We start from the raw sequence: 22,302 nt of genomic DNA on the forward strand, positions 1-22,302 counted from the left end.
CCCCATGGAGTAGCCTCTACCTTGGGCTGCTCACTGTAGGGTGCCCAGGTGCAGGGGAAACATCCTTTTCTGACCATTCATTTTTCTCCCTAAAAACGTCCTGACCTTAGCCAGCACAGGTAATCATCTGGAGCGGGCTGCCTAGATGCTGGAACTAACAAGAAAGACTGTAGAAACCTACACTAAAAAGGGGGATGTTTGGTCTTACCAAAACAGAGAAAAATGGTTCAGTTGGTTTCTAGGGAGCTTGTCTATATTTAACAATGAAGGGGTTTTTTGTATGTGTATATTGGTAGCTCACTAACTGTATATAAGGTAGCTGGTTTGGATATGGGCTGTGTTTTGGTAGCCAGAAAAGAGAGATGCTTGGAAAAGAGGAGTGTGTGTGGACCATGTCTATTTTTAGATGCTCCTAAAGCTGAAAATGTTTATCAGCACTGAAGTGGTCAAACCACAAAGCAAACTTGGGAACATGCAACTTCCACAATTAACACCTGAGCATGATGGAACCTCACATCTGCTTGACTGACCGGTTTGAACTGTGGCTCCCTTTAAAGCAGAGGTTCTGTAAGTGAAACCTCTAGGGACCATGGAGCTGTAGATAACTTCAAGGCTGTCAAATGAAGCTATTGAAGAGCCCCTGCCATGGGTTCACTGTGTGCATGAGCTTGTGGTGAAAGCTTCTATGTTCTTGCAGAAGCAGATCTTGCTAGGAAGCTGCATTAGAGGGCAGTAGAAAACAGCTTTGTGCTACTTGTCTCCATTTGTTTTTTCATCACCAACCACTGCCTTGTCTTCCTCCTCCTCCTCCAGTTACCACTGTCTCCCTGGTTGAGAGTAGCCGGATAGCCACAGGTGCCATGCTCCTCCTGGTCAGCCGAGCCCTCTTCATCCTCATCAGCATTTATTATTATTACCAAGTTGGACGCCGTCCCAAGAAGGTCTAATTCCTGGGCTTTTTGTCATGGGTAGGGTGGGAGGGGGGTTTTGTGTTGGTAACTTTGCAATATAATTATAACTTTTTTTGTTAGTCCCTTTTGGTTCTGAAGTGGTTTCCTTCTTTTCCATTTACCGGCATGAATCAGTTACATGCCCGGTGCTGGTGGCATTGCCAGGTGAAATGGAGGGGAGCAGCGTCAGGGGTGGGACCCCCCAGCCCCTCTGCAGGAGGTGAGGAGCAGCAGGAGGAAGGCTCAGGGAGGTGTGCAGGCCTGGCAGGCTCAGGGAGAAGAACCAGTTTCCCAGGGGGAAACTGGTCAATGGGATCACAGGCTCTGAACCCGCTGGAATAAAGCAGAAAATAAGACCAGCACATGGAAACCAAATCCCTGAGGAGACAGGGTGAAGGACTCAGCTACTCCCCTTGGTGAGCCTTGTACCTGTCTGGTGGAGTGTGCCCTTGTGTACAGCTTGTTCCCCTTTTAGCAAGTACTGACTGTCCAGGTAGCTGGGAGCTGGATGGGGCTAGGTCTAGTTTAGTGCTTTGCAAATGGCTCATCTTCCCTCACTGCCAGAGGTGCCACCCCATTTGTAGTTTTGCACCAGGTGCTGTACAAAGCTTGGCAGGAGATAGAGCAAAAGAAGAGGGAGGCTTCTTGCTTGTTCCTTTTGCAGGGACAGCAATGGGAACAACAGATCAGCTTGAACTATAATATGTAAGAAGTGAAGGAAGCTTTTGGAAAAAGCCTGTTGAGCACAAAGACATTCCCTTGCTTGGATGTTTTGTGACGTTTCTAGGCTGGGGTCCTGTCCTTTCACACCAGAACACTTCTTACAGTTACAGCAGTGGTGGGTGTGAGGTAGCATCTGATTCTTCAGTTAAGCAAGGGCAAGAGTGCTCCTTTGGTTAGTGCTAGTGAGAGCAGAGTGAGCATCAGCACAGCTGCTTGGGTCAGTGAGCAGCCTCTAGAGATGAGCCCCAGCTGTGTCAGATAATGTTACAGGTCTGCTAGTGTGCAGGCATCACAGCTGTTCTGACTTCGAGACGAGAGGACCAAAGTTTGTAGCATTAAGATACTTAACTGGGATCAAGAACAGCAAGGAGTAAGGGGGTATGAAGGTGTCATTGCTTCCTCTAGCTCAGTCAAGAAAGGTCTAAATGTGCTTTAGTACTTACTGAGAAGTTTCTCCAACACCTCTTGGGCTTAACAGCATTTGCTGCCCTACTTCCTAGTGCTTTTTTTGCAGATTATCCCTCTCCACAGCTGGAGGCAGCATTTTTTGTTCTCCATGGGACTAAAGCCAGAAGGTCTGTGTACAGGATATGCACTTCTTACTCATGTGCTACTGTTGACTGGATCAAAGTGTGCCCTGGAATAGAGCTGACATTCCAAAAATCCCAGTAGAAATATGCCTACATGAACAGAAGTGCTTGTGTGACCAACAGCCCTCAAGTCACTGGTGAGACTGGGATCTATGGCTATTGCTATTTAATAGCTTAGTAGAGTTAGAAGAAGGTAGTGGGTAGTTACTCTATGTTGTGTTAGTGCTTTTGGCATTAGAAGCAGCTGCATAAACTTGGGACACTGTGTGCATTGTACTTACTGGCTGTGCAAAATGTCTGTCAGGTAAGGATATTGGATATAGTTGAACTGGGAAACATCAACTGTAATTTTTTTTTTTTTCCCTAAGTAGTAAATCAAATGGAGAGGCAATATCTAACAGCAGGCTAAATTCTAGAGCCTCCTAACAACACATGCCTGCCAAGCTGCTTTCAACATGTCCAAAATATGATACTAAACTAAACCATACATTTAAGAGGAGCCTTCCTGTTCAGGTGGAAGAGTTGAGCTCCAAGAGGGAAACCTTTTCCCTGTGAGGCTGGAAATGATCAAGTGCAGCCTGGAACATATCACAAATTAGACCAAGTGGTGCTGGGGCAGAGGGGGACTGGAGTGTGGCACGCTGTGGCTGGTGCTCTTACCCTGCACAGGCAGCTGCAGTGGCTGTAGCTGTTGGTATAGGAACATGTGTTTAGGGGGGTCAAATGAATGTATACACACACTGATTGTTGGTCTTGGTGGGGGAGTGGGAAACAGTGGTTCTAGGAAAGACAAATAAAACTGACCACAGCAAAAGCATTCTTGCAGAAGAAGGAAATGGAGGTTTTCTTAATGCTGTCCTCCCATCTGTGTTGGCCACAGGTCCTAGGAACTTAGTTATGACTCTGGGTCTGTAGATGGCTGCTTGATTAGTGTACCTTAAAATGTCATCCAGCAGGTGAGAGAAATGAGTTACTGCCCTATGTGAGAGCAGTTCCCTGAAGACTTCTTGATCAGGTAGGAAGGTGAGGGAAGCAGTTACAGCCTTCCAAAGGAGCTTTAAATCAGGTGAAGTCAGAATCCTCTGGTTCCCCTGCTTAGCAGCTGCCTCTGCAAAAATTAAAACAGTGAGCCACTTCTAGTTTTGCCAGTAAATGTTGTCTTCTCCAACATAGAGCAAAGCCTGGGGGAGTGGCCACATAAGAGAGTTCATGCTACTTGGTACTTAGTCCTGAAAGGGGAGAGATGAAGTTGTTTTATTTTCATGCTTCTTGCTCCATTTTGCTATAAACAGACCATGTAGAAAGTATGCAAGTGGACTGAGGCGCTATACCTCTACTACAACTAAGTGAGATGGGGCAAATGGATGTCCCTGCCTGGCAATGGCTACAAAAAAGGCTGTGGTGTTTGGCATGGTGCTGCAGGAGAAGCACGGCCAGGCCCGCTTGAGGTGAAGTTGTAGCAGGTGAGGTCTAGGAGGGAGTTTCTCCAGGTGCCTTGAGTATGGAGCCCAGGCAGAGCATCTGCAGTGCTGCCAGAAACCAACTGTGGCTGGTTGTCTTCACTCTGTGAATGGGGGGAAAGGGAGGAGGATGCTGAAACATTTCTACAGAACTGTGTTGCTAAGGAAAGAAGTGCTGGCATCACAACTGCAGGTGGCAGTTGAGCATATAATTTGGGTATCAAAAGCCTGAGGCACCACTTCAGGCCCTGCTGCTGATATGCTGAGGAAAAACTCCATTGCTACAGGCCTCAGTTTCCTTATCTGTTAAATTGTGAGAAAGGCCATGGACTGACATAATCTCCCAAGGGAGACTGCAATTAATTACCTGCATTTGTATCATTGTGCAGGGTGGGGAGCTGTGTTCCCAAGAGAGTTGGGCTCTGAGCAGGCACAGGCCAGGACTAAGGCTGGCCCCCTTTCTCTGCCAGAAATAAACCCACACTCTTGTGCTCATAGAGCCCTTGCTTTTGAGGGTGAAGAAAGCCCATCACTCACATAACTCCCTACAGCGCCTTATATACACCTAACCAATATCTGGCAAACTGGAGCTGGTGACAAAGGAGAGGCTCTGTCTGTCCTAAGCTGGCCTCTCCTTTCTGGTCAAGGGTTTTTACTTGGGAGGGGTTGGGGGAGGGGCAGGGGAGAATGGGACACTTCAGTTTATACCTCATTTTAGCTGCTGTACCTGAGTTTATTCTTTCTCCTCTGGTAAGAAAGTGACTGTACTTAACACCAAGTAAATAATGAAAATTAAAGCTGTTTCACTTCACTGTCACAGTATCTTTCTTCTATTCTTTTATTTTTTTTTAAAGAAACGCACACAAAAAACTGTGCAGAGTGCTTCAGGCTTGTGTTCTGGTTTATATTACAAAAAAATCCTTTCAATATAAAAAAAACATTACAGTAGGGCATACAGGATAAATTAGCTCCACTATCTAATAAAAAGAATATTTACAGGTTTTTTTAAAATAGATTTCCAACATTATTTCACACACAGCCCTTTTCCAAGGCATTTGTGACAGTCATTTGAGCATTAAATAACAGCCAGGAGCCGGGGCACTGAGAGGGGCTGTGGGCTTGCAGGCACAGGCTTTTTTCTACTACTTCCATCCAAGGTGCCTGGGCTGTGGTCACAGTCTGACAGCTCCCTCTGGTCCCTGGCCTGCCCAGAGCTTTCCAGCAAGCACTGAATCTACCTTGAGCCCCTGACCCCAAGGTATTTGCCAGAGCTGTTACAACTGTGTTTTTATATTTGCTTGTTTCTCCTGCCTACTGTTCTGAAAACTACTGTACAACAGAGGGGGCAGTACATAACCGGGGGGTGGGGGAAATGTACATGCTTTGCTGTACAGCAGGAGTCTGCTTTGTGGGCTTGCTTGCTCATTGAATTCCCCCAGGAGAAATTCCTTTTGCCTGTTACCAGCTTCCACAGGTTCTCTCAGACTTCCATGTATCTTTACAGCTACCTCCATTTCTTAAAATGTGCTGCCTAGCTGTTGCTGGGGTTTCAAGCTGTGTTCCCAGTGGCATGCGAGAGGATTTGAAGTCATCATTCAGAAAAGAGCAATGGGGGATCAGACAAGGTAAGAGAGGAGAAACAACTGTGCAAAGGCCAGGATAACAGTCAAATAAGATGTTTTTCAAGGTATGGGGACAGCCATTAGGGAAGAAGGAAAGTGAGAAAGCTAAAAACAGGCAAAGCAATGCGTACAGAATTAGGAGACCCCAAGAGAAATAAGCCTGCAGAGATCCTACTTCAGGCATGTATATTTACCACTTGGCACTCTGGCTGCTTTGGTCTAGTTCCCCTTGTGCTGACAAATTTTCCCCCATGCCGCTGGTGGCAGAAAAAGGCTTTAAGGTTTGGTTTTGGCTGAAGTAAGAAAAAAAGAAAAAAACCATCCACCATGCACAAATCAGGGTATTCACCTTTCAGGCTCTAACCTGAGACAGCCAGGCCTTTGTATAATAAACTAAGGGGAAAGGAAAAATTGGAGACTGGGGGAGGCAGTTCTGCTTCTCTCACTCACCTTCAGCCTAATTACCATCTCTGCTCATGGTTTTGTTCCTCCCCTGGGAATTGCTCTCCCAGAACAGTCACTAACACCAGCTCCTGCGGCAGAAGCAGAACACATACGCTCTTCTGCTCAGCCCTTCTGCAAGACTAGTAGGTGCAACAGATTTTTCCTATCTTAAGAACAGCACCTGCTGTTAGGTACAAATACTGCTGTTTTTTTGGCTAGCAAAACTGTTTTCCTTCATTAAACAATAGATCAGTATTTAATGCTAAAATGCCTCATTAAAAGCAGATCCAAAGGGAAATAGTTCAGAAAAGCTTTCCACAAGGTTTAATGCACCATCTGAGGCCACTCAGCAGCCCTGGCCTCCCATTCCATTGTTGGAATATGCTGACTGCAACATGGGCGCGGCTGCAGCTCTACCTGCCAGGGCCCTCTCCTGCTGATGAGCAAATTGTTGGTCTCAAACAAAGCTTGGAAAAGCTTTAATGCCTCCTTTCTGTTCCTTACTAGCCTCGTTCCCCAACGTGGACATTTAGCCAGGATCGTTGTCTATTACGGACCAGTCTTTCTGCTGCTTTCCTTCCTTCCTTCCCTGTAGCTTGTGCAGTGCCCCTGGGAGGTCTGAAGGGACACAGCCCCGACACACACACACCCACCCCTTTAAAGTGCGCCTGATGCTGCCAAACCTGGGCACAAGGTTACTGCTTGGCTCCTTGCTGCTGCCTTCTGCTGCCTCTCCTTCCTTGCCTGTGGTTACAGCTTTCAGAGGGGCTGGTTTAAGCCTCTATAAAAGTGCTCCATAATCTGAGCCTATAAAAATCTGTAAAAAGACTTAAGCTAAACAAGATACCACAGCCCCTTCTGTCTTCCCCCAAGCACAATGAGTTTGGGGTCAGGGAGTGACCAGATGAAAAATTAAGGCAACAGGGGTTGAGGTGTCCAGAGAAGAGAAACCAGTGACCTGCCTGGGTTGGTAACTGTGACCACTGAAGCAGTTTGGCTGCATGCTGGGTGCTCTTAGAGCCTGCCTGGGGCCTCAGCAGTTCCATCTTACTCTCTGACCAAGGTCCACACTCAGGCATCTTTCTCAAGTTTACTTTCAAATTATTAAGTAGATGATACGTTAGTTAAATGTCAAACTATCTCAAGGGAGGAAACACTCTCAACTAGCAGGCAGAGAATAAAACAATTCCAACTTGATGCTTTAATCATGAGCGCATGGGAGGATCTCAGGGGAAATCCTCTGAGCAGAAATGATGCCACAAGACTGTTTCAGGCAAACAGCATGGGAGCAGCTGACAACCCTCAGCCTCTTCCAGACAGCACCATGCCTAAAACTACCATTAGGGCTGGAAAGCATGTAGGAATCCAACTGCAAATATTTATTCTAACAGAGTGCCACAAACTGTTCTTTGCAATATGAAGGGAAAGGCAAAGGCTAACAAGATTCAAACACTATTTCCTCGCCTTCTCAGGAAGGCAGCAGTATCAGCGATTCTTGACCACAGTTGTTATTTTTCCCAGGAAATATGTACACAGCAGGGAACCACTTTCTCTCTTTCTTTTTCACAATAAGGAACAGTAAATCTTAGTAAAAACAGAAAGGTAGGCACCAAACCCTTGACCATCAGCCAGCCTTAGGTGAGTCCCATTGCTAAGTGAGATGACACTGCCCCTGCTTGAGGCTCCAGAGAAAAGCCAGCCTCACTGAAGTGCCTGACTTCTCTGACACGTTTCAGATGATAGGGGCAAACCTTCCACTGAAGAATGTGTGTTTTCATTCTGTGGCTGGGCATTAAAGCCAGAATTTCCCAAACAGCAACCACCTACTTCTTAGATGAGCCACCACCGATTGTTTCAGACCCACCTGGACAGTCACAGTCTTTGGCCAACCTGTTGCCTTATCCAGCTCCTCCCTGGCTGTTTTTCAGTCTTTTGCTGTCTAAAACATGATAAAGTTGTGAATGGTAGGCACAGCCTTGCAGGAGAGGCAGCTGTGCTCATCCTCCCATGCCCCATCGCCAGCTCTGTCAGTCACTAGTGCAATCAGCTGCGCTGGGCTCCTGCTCCATTGCTGCTGTTGGTGGCTCTGGGCAAGGGTCCGGTGTACAGTGTAGTGCACATCACCTCAAAGTTCCAGCCCCTGAAGTACAATCCTTTTGGTCATTCATATATTACAACCCTCTTTTGTTTTTTTTTTTTACTTTTCCCCCCCCCAACCCATTTTGTTAAAAAAAAATAAAGTTTTTTGGGTGTTTTCAGGTTTTGTTTCTTCTGATTTTCCGTCTTTCTTCTGAGTACGTGGGGAACGTGGTAGTTCATGGGCCACCTTTTACTGGATCCCTCGAAAGAGACACATAGCAAAGATCATGGCAAACAGCTGGGAAGGGCCGGGGAAGAAGAGGGCAAAAACAAAACAGAGAACCACAAGAGTCAGCTGCATCTTCCCGAAGATCAGCAAAGCCCTCCTTGGCCCTAGGACCACTCCTGTCATTCCCTCCTGCCCAGCAGTCAGTCATGCAGCAAGGGGAACCCTTCCCACCACCCAGGAGAAGCTGTGGCAATACTTTTTTTTTTCCTGAAGGCGATTCCCTCCCCCCCTTCTCCTGTCCTCCGAACTGTTTGTGGCTACAGCAGCAGCTTAGCTTTATTCCCAAACCTCCGTTAGTGTCCCAGGGGAGAAGGCTCCACGGATACTGCTCTGCACACCATTCCCACTGCCCAGAGCAGGCACAGCAGGGCCTTCATGGGAGCTGCTGGGGCTCTGCCCAGATCCTTCTCCTCTGCACAAGACAGGGCACTGGGGAAAGCACCCAGCCTTGCCCCAGCAGTGCTGCAGGGCAGGGACATAATTTCTGGGATAATGTAATGTCTGGTGGAAGCCCATTCCTCAGAAACATCACCAAAGAGCCACACGCTAGTGCCAGGTAATGGAGATACTCCAGAGCCAGTACAGTTTCAGGCTCTAAACAGAAGTTTTTAAAGCAAAGGCACAGTTTGAACACATTAACCAAGTGACACATTAGCCAGCTTGCTGGGGTGATGCCACAATGAGGGCAGGACTGTGTGGGGCCCCAGAGCAGGCGGTGCATCCCCAAAGCTCTCGTGGCCAACATGGCATGGTGTGACCTCTGCAGCAGGCCCAACATGAGGCGGCACTGCAGGCATGTGGCACTGGTTATTTCTCTGCCTTTTGTGGCAAAGGACCAAGCACCCAGCTCTTTCTAGGCAATTAAAACCACAAGTTGATAACCTGCTCTCATTTTGCAGGAACAGCTGCCCCCGGCAAGGGGGAGCACCTGCCTCACTGCTCGACATCTACCGATACTTGCTTTTCTTCTAGTCACACAACATTAAGTACCTCAATGGCCAACACTCCGATGGCAAGGGCTCCTGCAAGGTACACATAGGTCTCAAAGGAGTTCAGGATCACAGTGTAGCAGCCCTAGGAAGGACAAAACGTGGTGAGACACACCTGAGCAGCACATTGCATTTTTCTCACAGCACAACCCTCATTAGTACAAGAGGTGCTCTCAGAACCAGGCACCATGATCACGGCTCCCTCTCACCCAGACCCACAGCACTGGAGGCAGAGACCCACAGAACAGTGACAAGGAGGGGCACATTTTGCTGTAGTGGTATCGGAGTGGTTCACTCCCTCACTGACCATGAGAAACTGTGTTTTCTTGCAAGGCAGAGGGAAGCAGCACGGGAGAGCACTCCATCTGCAAAGGGCAGAGACTAAGCACAGAGGAAAGGATCCTCAGGGCAGATGACAGGCAGCCCAGGCTGGCTAGGGATAAGGACAATTTATTTAAAGCCAAGGCAGGAATTCTTGAATCCTCTTCTCACAGCCAGCAGCTCTTTCACAGCCCAGGACCTTTTCTCTGTGTTTTCACCCAAAGGAGCATGGATGAACACCTGCTGATCTCCTGGCTATAGGATAATTTCATTAAGAACTCAGGGCCATGTACTACAGCAATCTTTCCACTTACGCAGCATAGCCACCATCATCTTTAATGTCATTTACTATTGCTCATACAATTAACAGCACATAGATCTTCTGGAAAGGTTTTAGGATGTTTCTGGAAATCACCAGCTTATCCTGGCCTCACAGTTCTCCCAGCCTAAAATTCCAACCCACCAGCAAATTTCTGCAAATAGGTCACACAGAAAGAGAAAAGTAGATTGGGGTTTGTTCAATGTAAAAAGTAGCTCTCCTCCCCATTGAGCATATACTTCACACGCACATGTTTAATCCCATCCATACTGCTGGGATGTTTCAATCAGCTGATTTTTTTCCTTCCACCCAGAAAAGAAAATGTCTCAACTGCAAAGATAGCACAACAGTTACAGACTGGTGTCCATGCCAGACCCTGCTCACTGCAAGTGAGACACAACCAGAAGAGAGAGAGGGAGAGCACAGAGGGGACCCACTCACAAGGCAGATGCAGGGAGTGCAGACCACTGAGGCAGTAACCAAGCTATTAAAACCACGGTTTTGTCAAACATGAGACTGCTTAGCAGTAGCTCTGTTCTGGCCACATTTCAGCCCAATTTTCAGGGAAAAGCATCCAGCCCAGCAACAAAATGCTTGGGTGCTTGCCAGAACTCTAACATTAACCCAACTTCCAGGGTGCCCCACTCAGCTGGCTAAAAATGGGGCTGAGCACAAGTGTGGCCAGCACTGTCCCATAAGCATGGTGTCCCAAGAGCTTGACTTTGCTCCAGGAATGCATGAATTCAGCCATCAGTTGCTTGGGAGCATCTCTCCCATTTTACAGAATTGCCTTAATGAGTGCTTGGTGGCACGTGCTCTGCACACTGCTTCCACCAACACTCTGCAGTGACAAGGGCTCATAGGAAAACTTCCCTTTCCATAGAAGTGGTAGGCCTCAGCACCACCACTTAGGGAAAACTAAATCTATTATCTGTTTAACCCTCTCTCTCAAAATGCATTTCTCTTTCCCTCCCTGCTGTTCGTCATCTCTCTCTTCTCTGTCTTTCCCATCTATTCAGGGCCATCAGACCTGGCAGAAGCAGGACAGTTCTGTCTGCTATGATCTCTCTCCTGGTGTGCCTTTGCCAACCATTTCCAGCTGCCAGGCAAGGAACAGCTCACACACTGTTTCCAAGCTCCTTTACTCTCTTTCACAATCTGCTATCAAGTGCTGAAGAAAGGACCACTGCTTAGTCTGGAGAGAAAAGGAGGCTTGTACACACGGTCAGCACAGAGCTGGCTTATTAATGCTGAGGTGAACACAGTCAAGAACTTTGCTAGAAGTTTCTTAAACTTCACATCTTGGTGACAATGTAAGGAAACATGACTGTCGTATCAGTGTCAATGACATCATGCTGAACTGTCTTGTTCCAGTCTAGGATTGGGAAAAATTGTCGAGAGGCCTGGCAAAAGAAATGCCCTTTTTCTACTGTAAAGAGTAAAAGAGCAGAGAAATGCAGCTTTCCGACACTTCTCTTCCTTGGAAAACAGACATAGTTTTCTATGGCTGTTTAACCCTCAATCACTTGGTTGCATACATTGGTGATGAGGAGCCTTTGTGAACTAAACTGGAGACACCACCACATGGAGTAAGAGCCAACTCCATCCTATCCTTGCTGACCTGTGCTGGCTTGCTAATTAATCAGTCGGCGAGGAGCTCGGCGGCGGCAAGGGCGAGTCCCGCGGCGCAGCGCTAGATCAGGGCAGGCAACGTGGTCCCTCGTACCGGAGAAGCCCGGGGGTGAGCAGAGGGACCCGTCGGGAGCCAGCAGCTCTTGCAAGCAAGGCTGATGTGCAGCTGACGTGGCGTGGGGCGTTGCCAGAAGCAACAGCGGGAGATTTAAATGGCCCCTAGGGAGCGCGAGTGACCAGGGCGTGGCACGGCAGAGGGCGTGGCATGGAAGTTCGCGCTGGCAGGGCGAGCGGGAGGGACGCCACAGCCCCCCTGCAGGTCTACAGCTCAGGCAAGTGCTTTGGCCTTGGGCAAAACGGTGAGCACTCACGTCAGAGCTAAAACCACTGTTGGTTCAGTGAAAGCCCCCGAGATGTCAGACTCATCCACCCAGATGGGTCTGGTAAGAAAGGACACATCAGTACAGGCAGTGGGTTGCAGCATATGCCCAAACACCCCTCCTGATGAAAAGGTAAGTACCTGCGTGAGGTGTGCACAGGTTGATGACCTGATACATCAGGTGGCTGAACTGCAGGAAACGGTTAAGAGGCTGCACAATTTTAGAGGAGCTGAGGCAGAGAGAGACAGGTGGCTTCAGAATCATGTTCCTGTGGCAGACACGCCAAGAATGAGGCACTGTGGACCCTGGTGACTCACAGAAGCAGGATTCCACATCAGCCTTCACCCTCCACCATCACAATTAGAAACAGATATGAAGCCTTAACGACTGAGGATACCCATGAGCAAACTCTGCAAAGTCCCCTGCAAGGGGAAACTGTACCAGCAACACACAGTGGATATCGTAAAAAGAAATGACGAGTGCTCGTGGTGGGTGACTCTCTGTTGAAGGGTACTGAGGCACCCATCTGCCAACCTGACAGGGAACCACGAGAGGTATGCTGCCTTCCAGGAGCCAAGGTTCGAGATGTGGCCAAGAGGGTGCCACGACTCATCAGGAAAACAGACTACTATCCGCTATTACTATTTCATGTAGGCATGAACAACACTGAGAGCCGCAACCTGGGTAAAATCAAGGAAGACTTGCAAGCTGTGGGGAAGCAAGTGAAAAACATTGGTACCCAAGTGATCTTCTCTTCCAATTTGCCAGTTTGAGGGAAAGGAGCAGCCAGAAACAGGCACATAATGTATATCAACTCCTGCCTACATGGTTGATGCCATCATGAGGGGTTTGGCTTTTACGACAATGGGGTGTTCTTCAGTGACAACAACATGCTAGGGAGGGATGGAATCCATCTGTCTAAAAGGGGTAGGGGAACCTCCATCAGTAGGCTGGCTAATTTGGTGAGGCAGGCTTTAAACGGAAGGACTTGGGGGGTGGGATCTGTGGAGAAAACGCTCACACCAGCACATCCAACGAGGGAGTAAGTCAGGCCAACCAGTGTGGTGACAAATGATCCGTAGCTGTCTCCCAAGAGGTGAAACAAAAGAGCAAACACCTCAAGTGTATGTACACGAATGCACGCAGTCTAGGTAACAAACAGGAGGAACTGGAGCTCCGTGCCCACTCAGAAGGGTATGACATCATAGGAGTAACTGAAACATGGTGGGACACCTCAAAGGACTGGGGGATCACAATGGACGGTTACAAGCTCTTCCATAAAGACAGGCAAGGTAGAAGAGGTGGAGGAGTTGCACTCTACATCAAGGAACACCTTGAATGTATCAAAGTCAACTATGGTGATTGCGACTGCTTTATTGAATGCCTCTGGGTTAAAGTCAAAGGGGTCAGCAGCAAGCAGGACCTCACAGGGGGCATCTGCTATCGACCTCCTAACCACGGTGACGAAGCTGACGAAGCGATATTTGGGGCACTAAAGCAAGCTTCTGGCCAACAGAGCCTGGTCCTGATGGGTGACTTCAACTACCCAGACATCTGCTGGAAGAACAATACGGCAGCTTGCATGTCATCCACCAAGTTCCTGGAATGTATAGAGGACTGTTTCCTGATACAAATGTTAGATGTGCCAACCAGGAAGGAGGCGCTGCTGGACTTGCCATTCACAAACCGAGAAAGCCTGCTTTGTAATATCTCGGTTAGTGATAGCCTTGGCTGCAGTGACCACAATATTGTGGAGTTCGGGATCCTGCTGAGTGTGCTGAAGGTCAGCTCTAAGACAAGGGTTCTTGATTTTAGAAGAGCAAACTTCAGTTCATTCAGGGCTCAACTGGGAGGGATTCGATGGGAGGCTTCCATGGAATACAAAGGAGCTAGTGAGAGCTGGGAATTCTTCAAGAACTCTCTATTGGAAGCACAAAGCCAATTTATCCCCTACAAAGGAAAAGGAAGTAAGTGGAGCAAGAGGCCCCCATGGCTCAACCATGACCTCCTGGCTCTATTGAAATCCAAAAGGGAAGCACACCAGAAATGGAGAAGTGGAGGATTATCCACCGAGAACTACAAGGGCATAGCCAGAGAGTGCAGTGACGCAGTCAGAAAAGCAAAAGCCCAATTTGAATTGAAACTGGCTGTAGACATAAAAAAATAACAAGAAAGGGTTCTTCAGACATGTCAACCATAAGCAGAAAAAGAAGGAGAACATAGGTCCACTGTTAAACAGAAAAGGAGAATCAATCACCAATGATGCAGAAAAGGCAGAGGTCCTCAGCACTTTCTTCACCTTGGTCTTTACCAGCACTGTCAGGTCCCAGGCTTTGGGAACAACATTGCCAATTGAACCAAACACCGACCCACCATCGGTGAAGGAAGAGTTAGTATAGGAATTACTACAGGAGCTTGACCCCCACAACTCAATGGGCCCTGACAACATCCACCCGAGGATGTTGAGAGAGCTGGCTGACATCATCGCAAGGCCGCTCTCCATAATCTTCGAGAAGTCATGGAGAATGGGGGATGTCCCAGAGGACTGGAGGAAGGCAAATGTTACCCCTATCTACAAGAAGGGCTTGAGAGAGGATCTCGGTAACTATAGGCCCATCAGCCTTACTTCAGTCCCTGGGAAAGCTATGGAACGAATCCTCCTGGGAGCCATCACAAGTCAAATGAAGCACGTGATTGGGAAAAGCCAACGTGGCTTTACTAAGGGCAGATCGTGCTTGACAATAGTAGGCACACATTGTCTACCTGGACTTCTCCAAGGCCTTTGATACAGACCCCCACAGTCTCCTCCTGGAGAAATCAATGTGTTATGGCCTAGACAAGTGGTCTGTGCAGTGGGTGGGGAACTGGCTGACAGGCCGCACCCAAAGGGTGGTGGTAAATAACTCCTTTTCCAAGTGGCAACCTGTCACTAGTGGAGTCCCCCAGGGATCGATATTGGGCCCAATGTTATTCAATGTCTTTATAAGTGATCTGGGTAACAGGATCAAGTGTAGCCTGATGAAGTTTGCTGATGACACCAAATTGAGTGGGGAAGTAGACACTCCAGAAGGGAGAGCTGCAGGGAGATCTGGATAGGCTGGAGGAGTGGGCCAGCAAGAACCTTATGAAGGTCAACAAGGACAAGTGTAAGGTCATGCACCTGGGAAAACATAATCCAGGAGTGCAGCACAGACTGGGATCCACCTGGCTGGAGAGCAGCTCTGTCAAAAGGGACCTGGGGGTCCTGGTGGACAGAAAGCTCAACATGAGTGAACAGTGTGCTGCTGCGGCCAAGAAGGCCAACAGGTTGCTGGGTTGCATCAAAAAGGGCATCACCAGCAGAGGTAAAGAAGTCATCATCCTGCTCTACTCAGCACTTGTCAGGCCACACCTGGAGTACTGTGTACAGTTCTGGTCCCCGCTGTACAAAAAGGATGTGGATAGGCTGGAAGGGGTCCAGAGAAGGGCCACCAAGATGATCAAAGGATTGGGAAGCCTGCCATATGAGGATAGGCTGGGAGAACTGGGTTTATTTAGCCTTGAGAAAAGGAGGCTTAGAGGGGATCTCATCACCATCTACCAGTACTTAAGGGGCAGCTACAAAGAAGATGGAGACGCCCTTTTTACAAGGAGTCCCATGGAGAGGACAAGGGGGAATGGACACAAGTTGCTCTTGGGGAGATTCCGACTGGACATCAGAGGAAAATTTTTCACAGTGAGGACAGTCAACCATTGGAATAATCTCGCCAGGGAAGTGGTTGACTCGGCCACGTTGGACACCTTTAAGAGTCGTCTGGACAGGGTGCTGGGCCATCTTGTTTAGACTGTGCTCTTCCTAGAAAGGTTGGACTAGATGATCCCGGAGGTCCCTTCCAACCTGTGATTCTGTGAACTTCTCAGAGATAGTAGTAACCTTCAGAAACACAATAAAACTTGATGTAAACTTCCACCTCACCTCTCAATTCCTTTGGAAAATCTTCATATTTCTGCTGATACAGCACAACATGGACTTAGCAGTGCACACAAAGAAATGGGATTTTCAAAATCAGACATATGCCATGACGTCAAAAGCTGTCAGCAGAAGTATAATTAGGATGTGAGCTACAGTCAGAATGCCGTGGCCTGCCGGCTTCACTAGCTACCCATGACCACCCCAGCCATCTCTCCACCCACTGTGAAACTCCTTTTCCTGGCATTTGGTTTCCCTTACCTGTTGGTTCTGAAATCTCTCGATACCTCTGAGGCAGGCTTCCTTGTCAACAAACATCCCTTCCCGGCTCTGGAGCTCTCTCTGGCAACAAGCCTCCGGTGTCACCTTTTCCAGAGAGGAGTGTGCAAGATGAGGGATAGCTTCAAAATCTTCTGGTCCATTCACTCCACAGCAGGCAAACTACAGAGAGGAACAGAGAAGAAAGGAAGACAGAGTTGACGCTTTGCCCTGAAAGCAGATACAAGAAATCTACCAAAGACCTATTCTTGTAGGGATCAAAGCAGAGACAAAACCACTGCTGTTTCCAAAGAAGTGGGTTGCGCCTGTACCTTCGAGCTTCTGTTTCACCAAAGCCTTTTTATAAAGTCTCACTGTTCCCATGTCATACTGTAGACTCTAAGGTACCACTGGGAATATTGCCACAAACTACACAGGACTTTGGAGCACATCCAGAATGACTTGCCTGAGATCACCCAGCAAGTCTGTAAAGGGAGCCAGCAGTACAATCCAGGCTCCCAAGCGCCTGTTCTCCCCCTAGCTAATTGGCCAGGACTGTTGCTGCTTAAAGGCATTGCTAGGTGGTTCAAGTAAGGTCCCTCTTTAGGATTCAAGTCAGGTCCTTTTTAAGGATTCAAGTCATACTCTGACTCTGTCTCCTTTCAGTAAGCAAAAGGAAATGTCTTTATTAAAGTCCTGAATCAGCGTGAAGGGCAGCAATCATCTTTTTCCTTTAAGATTAAAATTGACTTTTCATCTGCAGAGCCTGACATCCTACTCCTCACTCCTAAAGAGATATACCATGGGCTGTACCAAGCACTAAGTTCACGTATGTACACACACACACATGCACACACAGAACTTCTTGTAGTAGGTAAGAACAATTCCAATTCCAACGACACAGTGATCTGTAACCTGCCTGATTAGGACCGTAATAACAAAGTCAATTTTGATGACTAATATTTCCATACTGAAAATACATCATTAGGTGTACTGCTGCCTAATCTGCCACTTACTAACTCATTTCACAAGAGCAAACAAAAAGCCATTAGTTAGCACCTTTTGGCAGCTGTTGGCTGGGAACAGTTTTGAACAAGGTGAAAGGGCCAAGGTAAATGCAGCGATATTCAGTTGCAGACAGCTCCATGGCTTTCTGCGTCCATTGTTTGAAAGCTGGGGGTACCCGGTTGGGTCAAATGCCTCAGGGTTTGGCAAACCACAAAGGCTGATGCAGTCACCAGGAGCATCTCTCTCAGGACTGATGGCAGCTTGCTTTGAGAAAGAGCTGCCAGCCAAATTCTCATCTCCTTCCCACCATCACCTCCACAAACCCTGGTGCTATGCTTGGTGCGGCAGTATGGGTGAAGCAGGCTGACCCCAGACAAGCAGAGAGTGCGGGCTGAGCACTCTGTTGATGGCCACTGACTGTGGGCAGCATGGGTCTGGCACGGCATAACGTACTGTGATCATAACAGAGTTCCAGGTGGAAGAGAAGACGTCCGTGTCATTATTCCTCAGGTAATGCTTCTTCAGCTCCTTGGTGAAAAACTCTCGGGTCAGCTGAAATGCAGAGACAGGTGGAAATGCAAAAGTTACTACCAACACCTCTTTCTGAAGCACTTCGCAAAGCTCTCTCTTGTGAATGCTGGGGGTTGTTTGGTTGGTTTGACTTTGTTCTTTTTTTTGAAAACATCAGAGGAGAAACATGGGGAAAGCCATGGCTGAACCATAGCTATACCCAGGGTGAATGGCATTTGTCCAATACAACTGTTACTCATCAAAAATCAGGGACTGAATTATGTCTATGCCTGTATGCTAATGTTTGCATTTAAAGGTTGGTTGGGTTTTTTTAATAGTCAGCAGTATTTGAAAGTGTTTCATAAGTTGAAACAGGACTAAAGCAGATTTTAGAAATATCTTCAAATCCACACCCAAAGAGTAGCTTAATTTACTAGGCTTCATGAGGTCTGCAATCAAAGCATGATTTTCCCCTCACTTTTCATTTTAAACCAGTTAACTTCCTACTAATGACAGGGAACCTGCTCTGAATTTACTTCCATGTGTGAGAAAGCAGAATCAAGCTCTAATACCAAACTTTCTGGAAACAAAAAGGAAGTAAAAACCATGTAATGAAGACGAAATGGTCAAGTCAACTTACAAATCAGGAAAAAAAGACCATTTCCCTGACAGTACTTTAGATTATCTAAACTGACCCATGCACAGGAAGGAAAAGATCTTTTTCATATTCCTAGTGTTTAGATAATTTAAACATTTTTTCCTAAGATCAACAATAAAAACAAATGGAATTTCACTTAATCCTGTTTACATTTACAGTAAAATAGAAAAACTGAACCAACATTTCTGCACAGAGTCTCTTCAGAAAGTTAGACACCTTGAAATCACATTTACTTAGGATCACTCTCTGGAGGACTAGTAAATGTACAAACTTAAAAGTCTTCTTAAACCAAATACTCCAATATTTCCACCTTTCTATCATTTCAGGATGAAAATTTCAAGGAATCCCCTTTTTAGGGGTCTTGACTTGTGTGGTCCCTTCTCTAAAATACCTTGTGATTTGTGATCCACACAGGCAAAGTCTCTCTGCCACTGCAAAGCCTCAGTGAAGAGGGTTGGACTCGGCTGGATGCAGCAGTGCTCTAGTGTTGCACATTTGCAGGATCAGGAATTAAGCTGCCTGAAAAACACCCTGTTTTTTTCTTCTGTTGTTCATACACCACTGCAGATGCAGTAACATATACTGCTATGAGCTGATTTCAGATTCTTGATATGCAACAGGAAATATCACACATACACATCCTTTGTAATTCTATAACAAAATTTAAGGAAAAAAGAGAGGGCTGTGGTGACTCTTTAAAAGACCCCAAATACCACTTAATATTGACTTCTCTTTTACAAATACAAACTAAGGCTAAATTTAATGACTAAATCATTACTTGGTAAAACTTTGTCACAATGATGAATGATGTAGTTAGCTCAATCTCACTACCTTTTAATGAGATATGCTGCTAAATTCCTAAATCACTTTTATGAGGTAGAGATTAACTCATTTTTTGCTTTTGAATATTAAAATACCGGGGGATCAGAGAGAACTGGCATTGTCCTGTGAGAATTTGGCGCAGTGAGGGAAGGTCAAGTTAGAAGATGTTGAAACATGTCCTCAGTGTTCTCCTTTCCTTCCCTTTCTCTGTGTACTTTATCCATGCAGCATCCTATGCTGCAGAGACAGCAGCACAATTTTTTTTTATGCTGGTCTGTTTCTGAAGCATGGACCTTGAAACTGTATTACCATTGGTAATAATCCCATTCTGCTGCCTTTGGAGGGGTCTAAAACAAAAGTCATTTAAATATAAAGTGAAACTTTTATTTTGACAGCAACAACCCCAGAGGAAATTGTTCAGAGTTTGTGTGTGATTTTTACGAGACTTGGCCTAAAACAAAGCCTTGTGCTGGAAGGGTAAGTTTGCAAGGAAAATAACTAATTCCATTTTGTTGCTCTTAAACTGCTTGTCCTGAGCATCTGCTTTTCAGAAAGACTTAAGAAAAAAACAAACCAAAAAACAAAAAACCCTCAGTCAGCAGAAACACCTTTTACTTTTAAAAAATTTCTGACGAAGGAGGATAAAAGTCAGCAAGACAGTCCTATTCACATGCCCATGGCCCCTCTCTTGCTGAAGCTACTAATGGCACTGATGAGGTCCGTGCATATCAGAGCACTATGACAAGAACTACTCAGAAGGGAGAAAAGGACCTACTAATGAAATTAGATCTTTACACACACTTCTGACAACACAGTTATATCAGCTACAGGCATGAACAATAAAGAGCTGGTCAGCTGTGGTTTTTACTAGCTGTCTGGGGGGAACGTCTCCAATACAGAAGTAGCACATGCATGTGTACATTTACATGCCAGTGAATGAAGTCGGACTGTTTTGTCACACTGGTTCAGAAAATACCTTGGCTGGGATTACTGCAGCCAGATGAAGGGGACTTCGGAAAAAGAGGGCATTTCTGCACAACAGGTGTGCCAGCACTGGCTGGGAAGGTCACAGCCCTCTCATGCAGCACTGTGTTCAAGAATGCTGTGCGAAAATCTGGCTTCATGGTGCCTGCTTGGAGAACAGGACACGCTCCTGTCTATCTGCATATACCTGGAGCATCCTACTGTTTATGACACAGCAAAGTGTTTGTGCTGTAGATACAGTCACCAGTGCTGCACTTGTCACTTCCATAGCACCTTCCATCTGAGACCTCCAGCTGCTCAACTGAGGAATGGATGGTTCATGTTATTTAGTCTTTGTCTTACATCTGAAGAAACAGAGGTACTGGGAATCAAAGCAACTTGTCTATAAAGTGTCAGAACCAGGGCTAAAAATCCTGACCCCGTTCAGAGCCCTACTACTGGACTCATTTGTTCCTACCATCCTGTTTTCTTGCTTGCTAAGACAATTCACTAAGAAAGAGTCAAATATCCCTCCAGGGTTTTTCCCATGCAGACCTCTGAATGGCATATAAAGAGCAATTCCTGTACATAAGTCAAATCACTCTTTCACAGCCTCTCTCTGTTGTTCACAGAACGTGTTATTTTATGGGGGGCTCTTCTAGATGAAAAAGGACTCTTTACCCTCCAAAACCTCCTTTACAAAGGAAAAGGAACTCTGTTACTCCCATAGCTGATTAACAGCCTTCCACTTCAGAGACTGCTTTTAAACAGTTCTTTGGGAGTGCAACTGGACTCGCAGATCACAGTAGCTCACCATCGCTAATATCACTTTCAACTAACCCCACCATCACACTCTGCTTTACTGACTTACCCTCTCGTCAAATCTCTTCCCCCTGATTTATGTCTCTTAATTTCTTTTGCTCCTTCAGCTATTAATAATTTAACTCTGTTGAGTGTTTGGGAGATAGTTTGGATGTAAAACACTATACAAGAGAAAGCTGCACTGAATATTGTCTGGAAAGTGAATAGATAGTATCTTTCTCTTTTGTCTCATTTTATGCACCCAGTGAGACCACAGCCATACAGACTGGTGTAATGACGCACTTGGTAAGCTTCCAAGAAATTTAGGTCGCTTAAATGTGAATTTACCACCACATGCCTTGACAGTAACTCATTTCACAGGGAAGAGAGAAGCACATCTGAACCTGACCTTAAACTGATACTGTGAAGAATTCTTCCTGACATGGGGTCACTGAAAGACCACCTCTGTCCCCAGACATCCTATCCAACTATCTAGCCTCACCCTAACCCAAAGATGACAGCAAAATTAGCCACAAGTAGTTACTGAGCCAGAAGAGGTACCACCAAAATATATAGCAACAGCAAAACAAGGTTTGGTGAGGTTTTTTGTGTTTTTTGTTTTGTGTTGTTTTTTTTCCCCCAGAAGAAACCTGAGAATTTGCAGACTGAGTTTAACTTCTGCATAGAGTCATCTCCAGCTATGTTGGGATCTGACGTTCTTCATTCCTTCCCATTTAAGCCCTTCCTGTCAGTCATTCTGACAAAGTGGAAAGCTGGTGATACAAACAAGGAGACAAGCTCAAAAAAGATAGAGGTTTGTTCCCCTTCAAGTTTTATCTTATAAAACACTACCAGATGCCACAGAAGTCTAGAATAACCACTGTGACCTTATCTTGCAAAGTAACTTATCCTCATATGCCCCACGGCTTCCATGGGAGTGGAGGGTACTCATGCTTTGCCCAGAAGCAAGACATAAGCAAGCTCCTCATGACTGGGGGAAGAGGGCAGAGCCAGCCCTGCAGTCACCCCACACACAGAGCTTGTAGTGAGCCTGGCTAGTTTCTTGTACCTTTTACCAGTTTCCTACAGGGAAGGTGGGAGGTGGGAGCAGCCAGCGGCTCACCCAGCTCCTGCTCACCAGGGACCGCATCCTCTCTCTGTCATGAAGCCTGTACCTGAGTCTGCAGGGCAGTTTCTATGTGTGCGGTCTGCTGCTTGTGCTGAACCAAAACAATTCTCTAAAACTCCTAACAGCAGAGCTGTAATGACCAGAACACACCAGACCCACCATGCTGCAATCTATGGAGTGGTAGCTTTTCCCACGAAGGCATGGTCTCAAAGCCTAAGTTCTGTGTACAGAGTGCCATCCCTTCCCCACTGCCTTCAGATCTGAGGCAAAGACAAAAGACCACCAACTTATAAAGGGGAAAAAAAATCCTCTCACTACCTCCCCACCAAGACCATCCCACCGCACAAACACCACACTCTTGCTGTGAGCTTCCTACATCTCGATTCTTTGCTTATGAAATTTTTTA

At 46.6% G+C, this 22,302-nt stretch overlaps 2 protein-coding genes across 22 annotated transcripts in view; one reads left to right on the plus strand and one right to left on the minus strand.

Moving 5' to 3' along the window:
* The window catches only part of TP53I11 (tumor protein p53 inducible protein 11), a 25,943-nt gene extending 21,403 nt beyond the window's left edge, over positions 1-4,540 (plus strand). For all 10 annotated transcript variants that reach the window (XM_075094274.1, XM_075094279.1, XM_075094281.1 and 7 more), the window contains one exon: positions 814-4,540. In XM_075094274.1, the coding sequence (XP_074950375.1) occupies positions 814-947 (134 nt within the window). In that variant the 3' untranslated portion in view covers positions 948-4,540. The remainder of the gene's footprint in view (positions 1-813) is intronic.
* Positions 1-22,302, minus strand: part of TSPAN18 (tetraspanin 18) — a 169,707-nt gene that overhangs the window by 6,942 nt on the left and 140,463 nt on the right. For 6 of the 12 annotated variants that reach the window (XM_075094262.1, XM_075094260.1, XM_075094264.1 and 3 more), the window contains 3 exons: positions 17,467-17,565; positions 16,009-16,188; positions 9,148-9,231 (listed from right to left, as the gene is read on the minus strand). In XM_075094262.1, the coding sequence (XP_074950363.1) occupies positions 9,148-9,231; positions 16,009-16,188; positions 17,467-17,565 (363 nt within the window). Of the gene's footprint in view, positions 1-4,278; positions 8,167-9,147; positions 9,232-16,008; positions 16,189-17,466; positions 17,566-22,302 lie in introns of those variants that run through there. The other 6 variants (XM_075094269.1, XM_075094268.1, XM_075094267.1 and 3 more) reach the window with 2 other exon arrangements.

The sequence above is a fragment of the Phalacrocorax aristotelis genome, chromosome 5, assembly GCF_949628215.1.
Source record: "Phalacrocorax aristotelis chromosome 5, bGulAri2.1, whole genome shotgun sequence".
Lineage (NCBI taxonomy): Eukaryota > Metazoa > Chordata > Aves > Suliformes > Phalacrocoracidae > Phalacrocorax > Phalacrocorax aristotelis.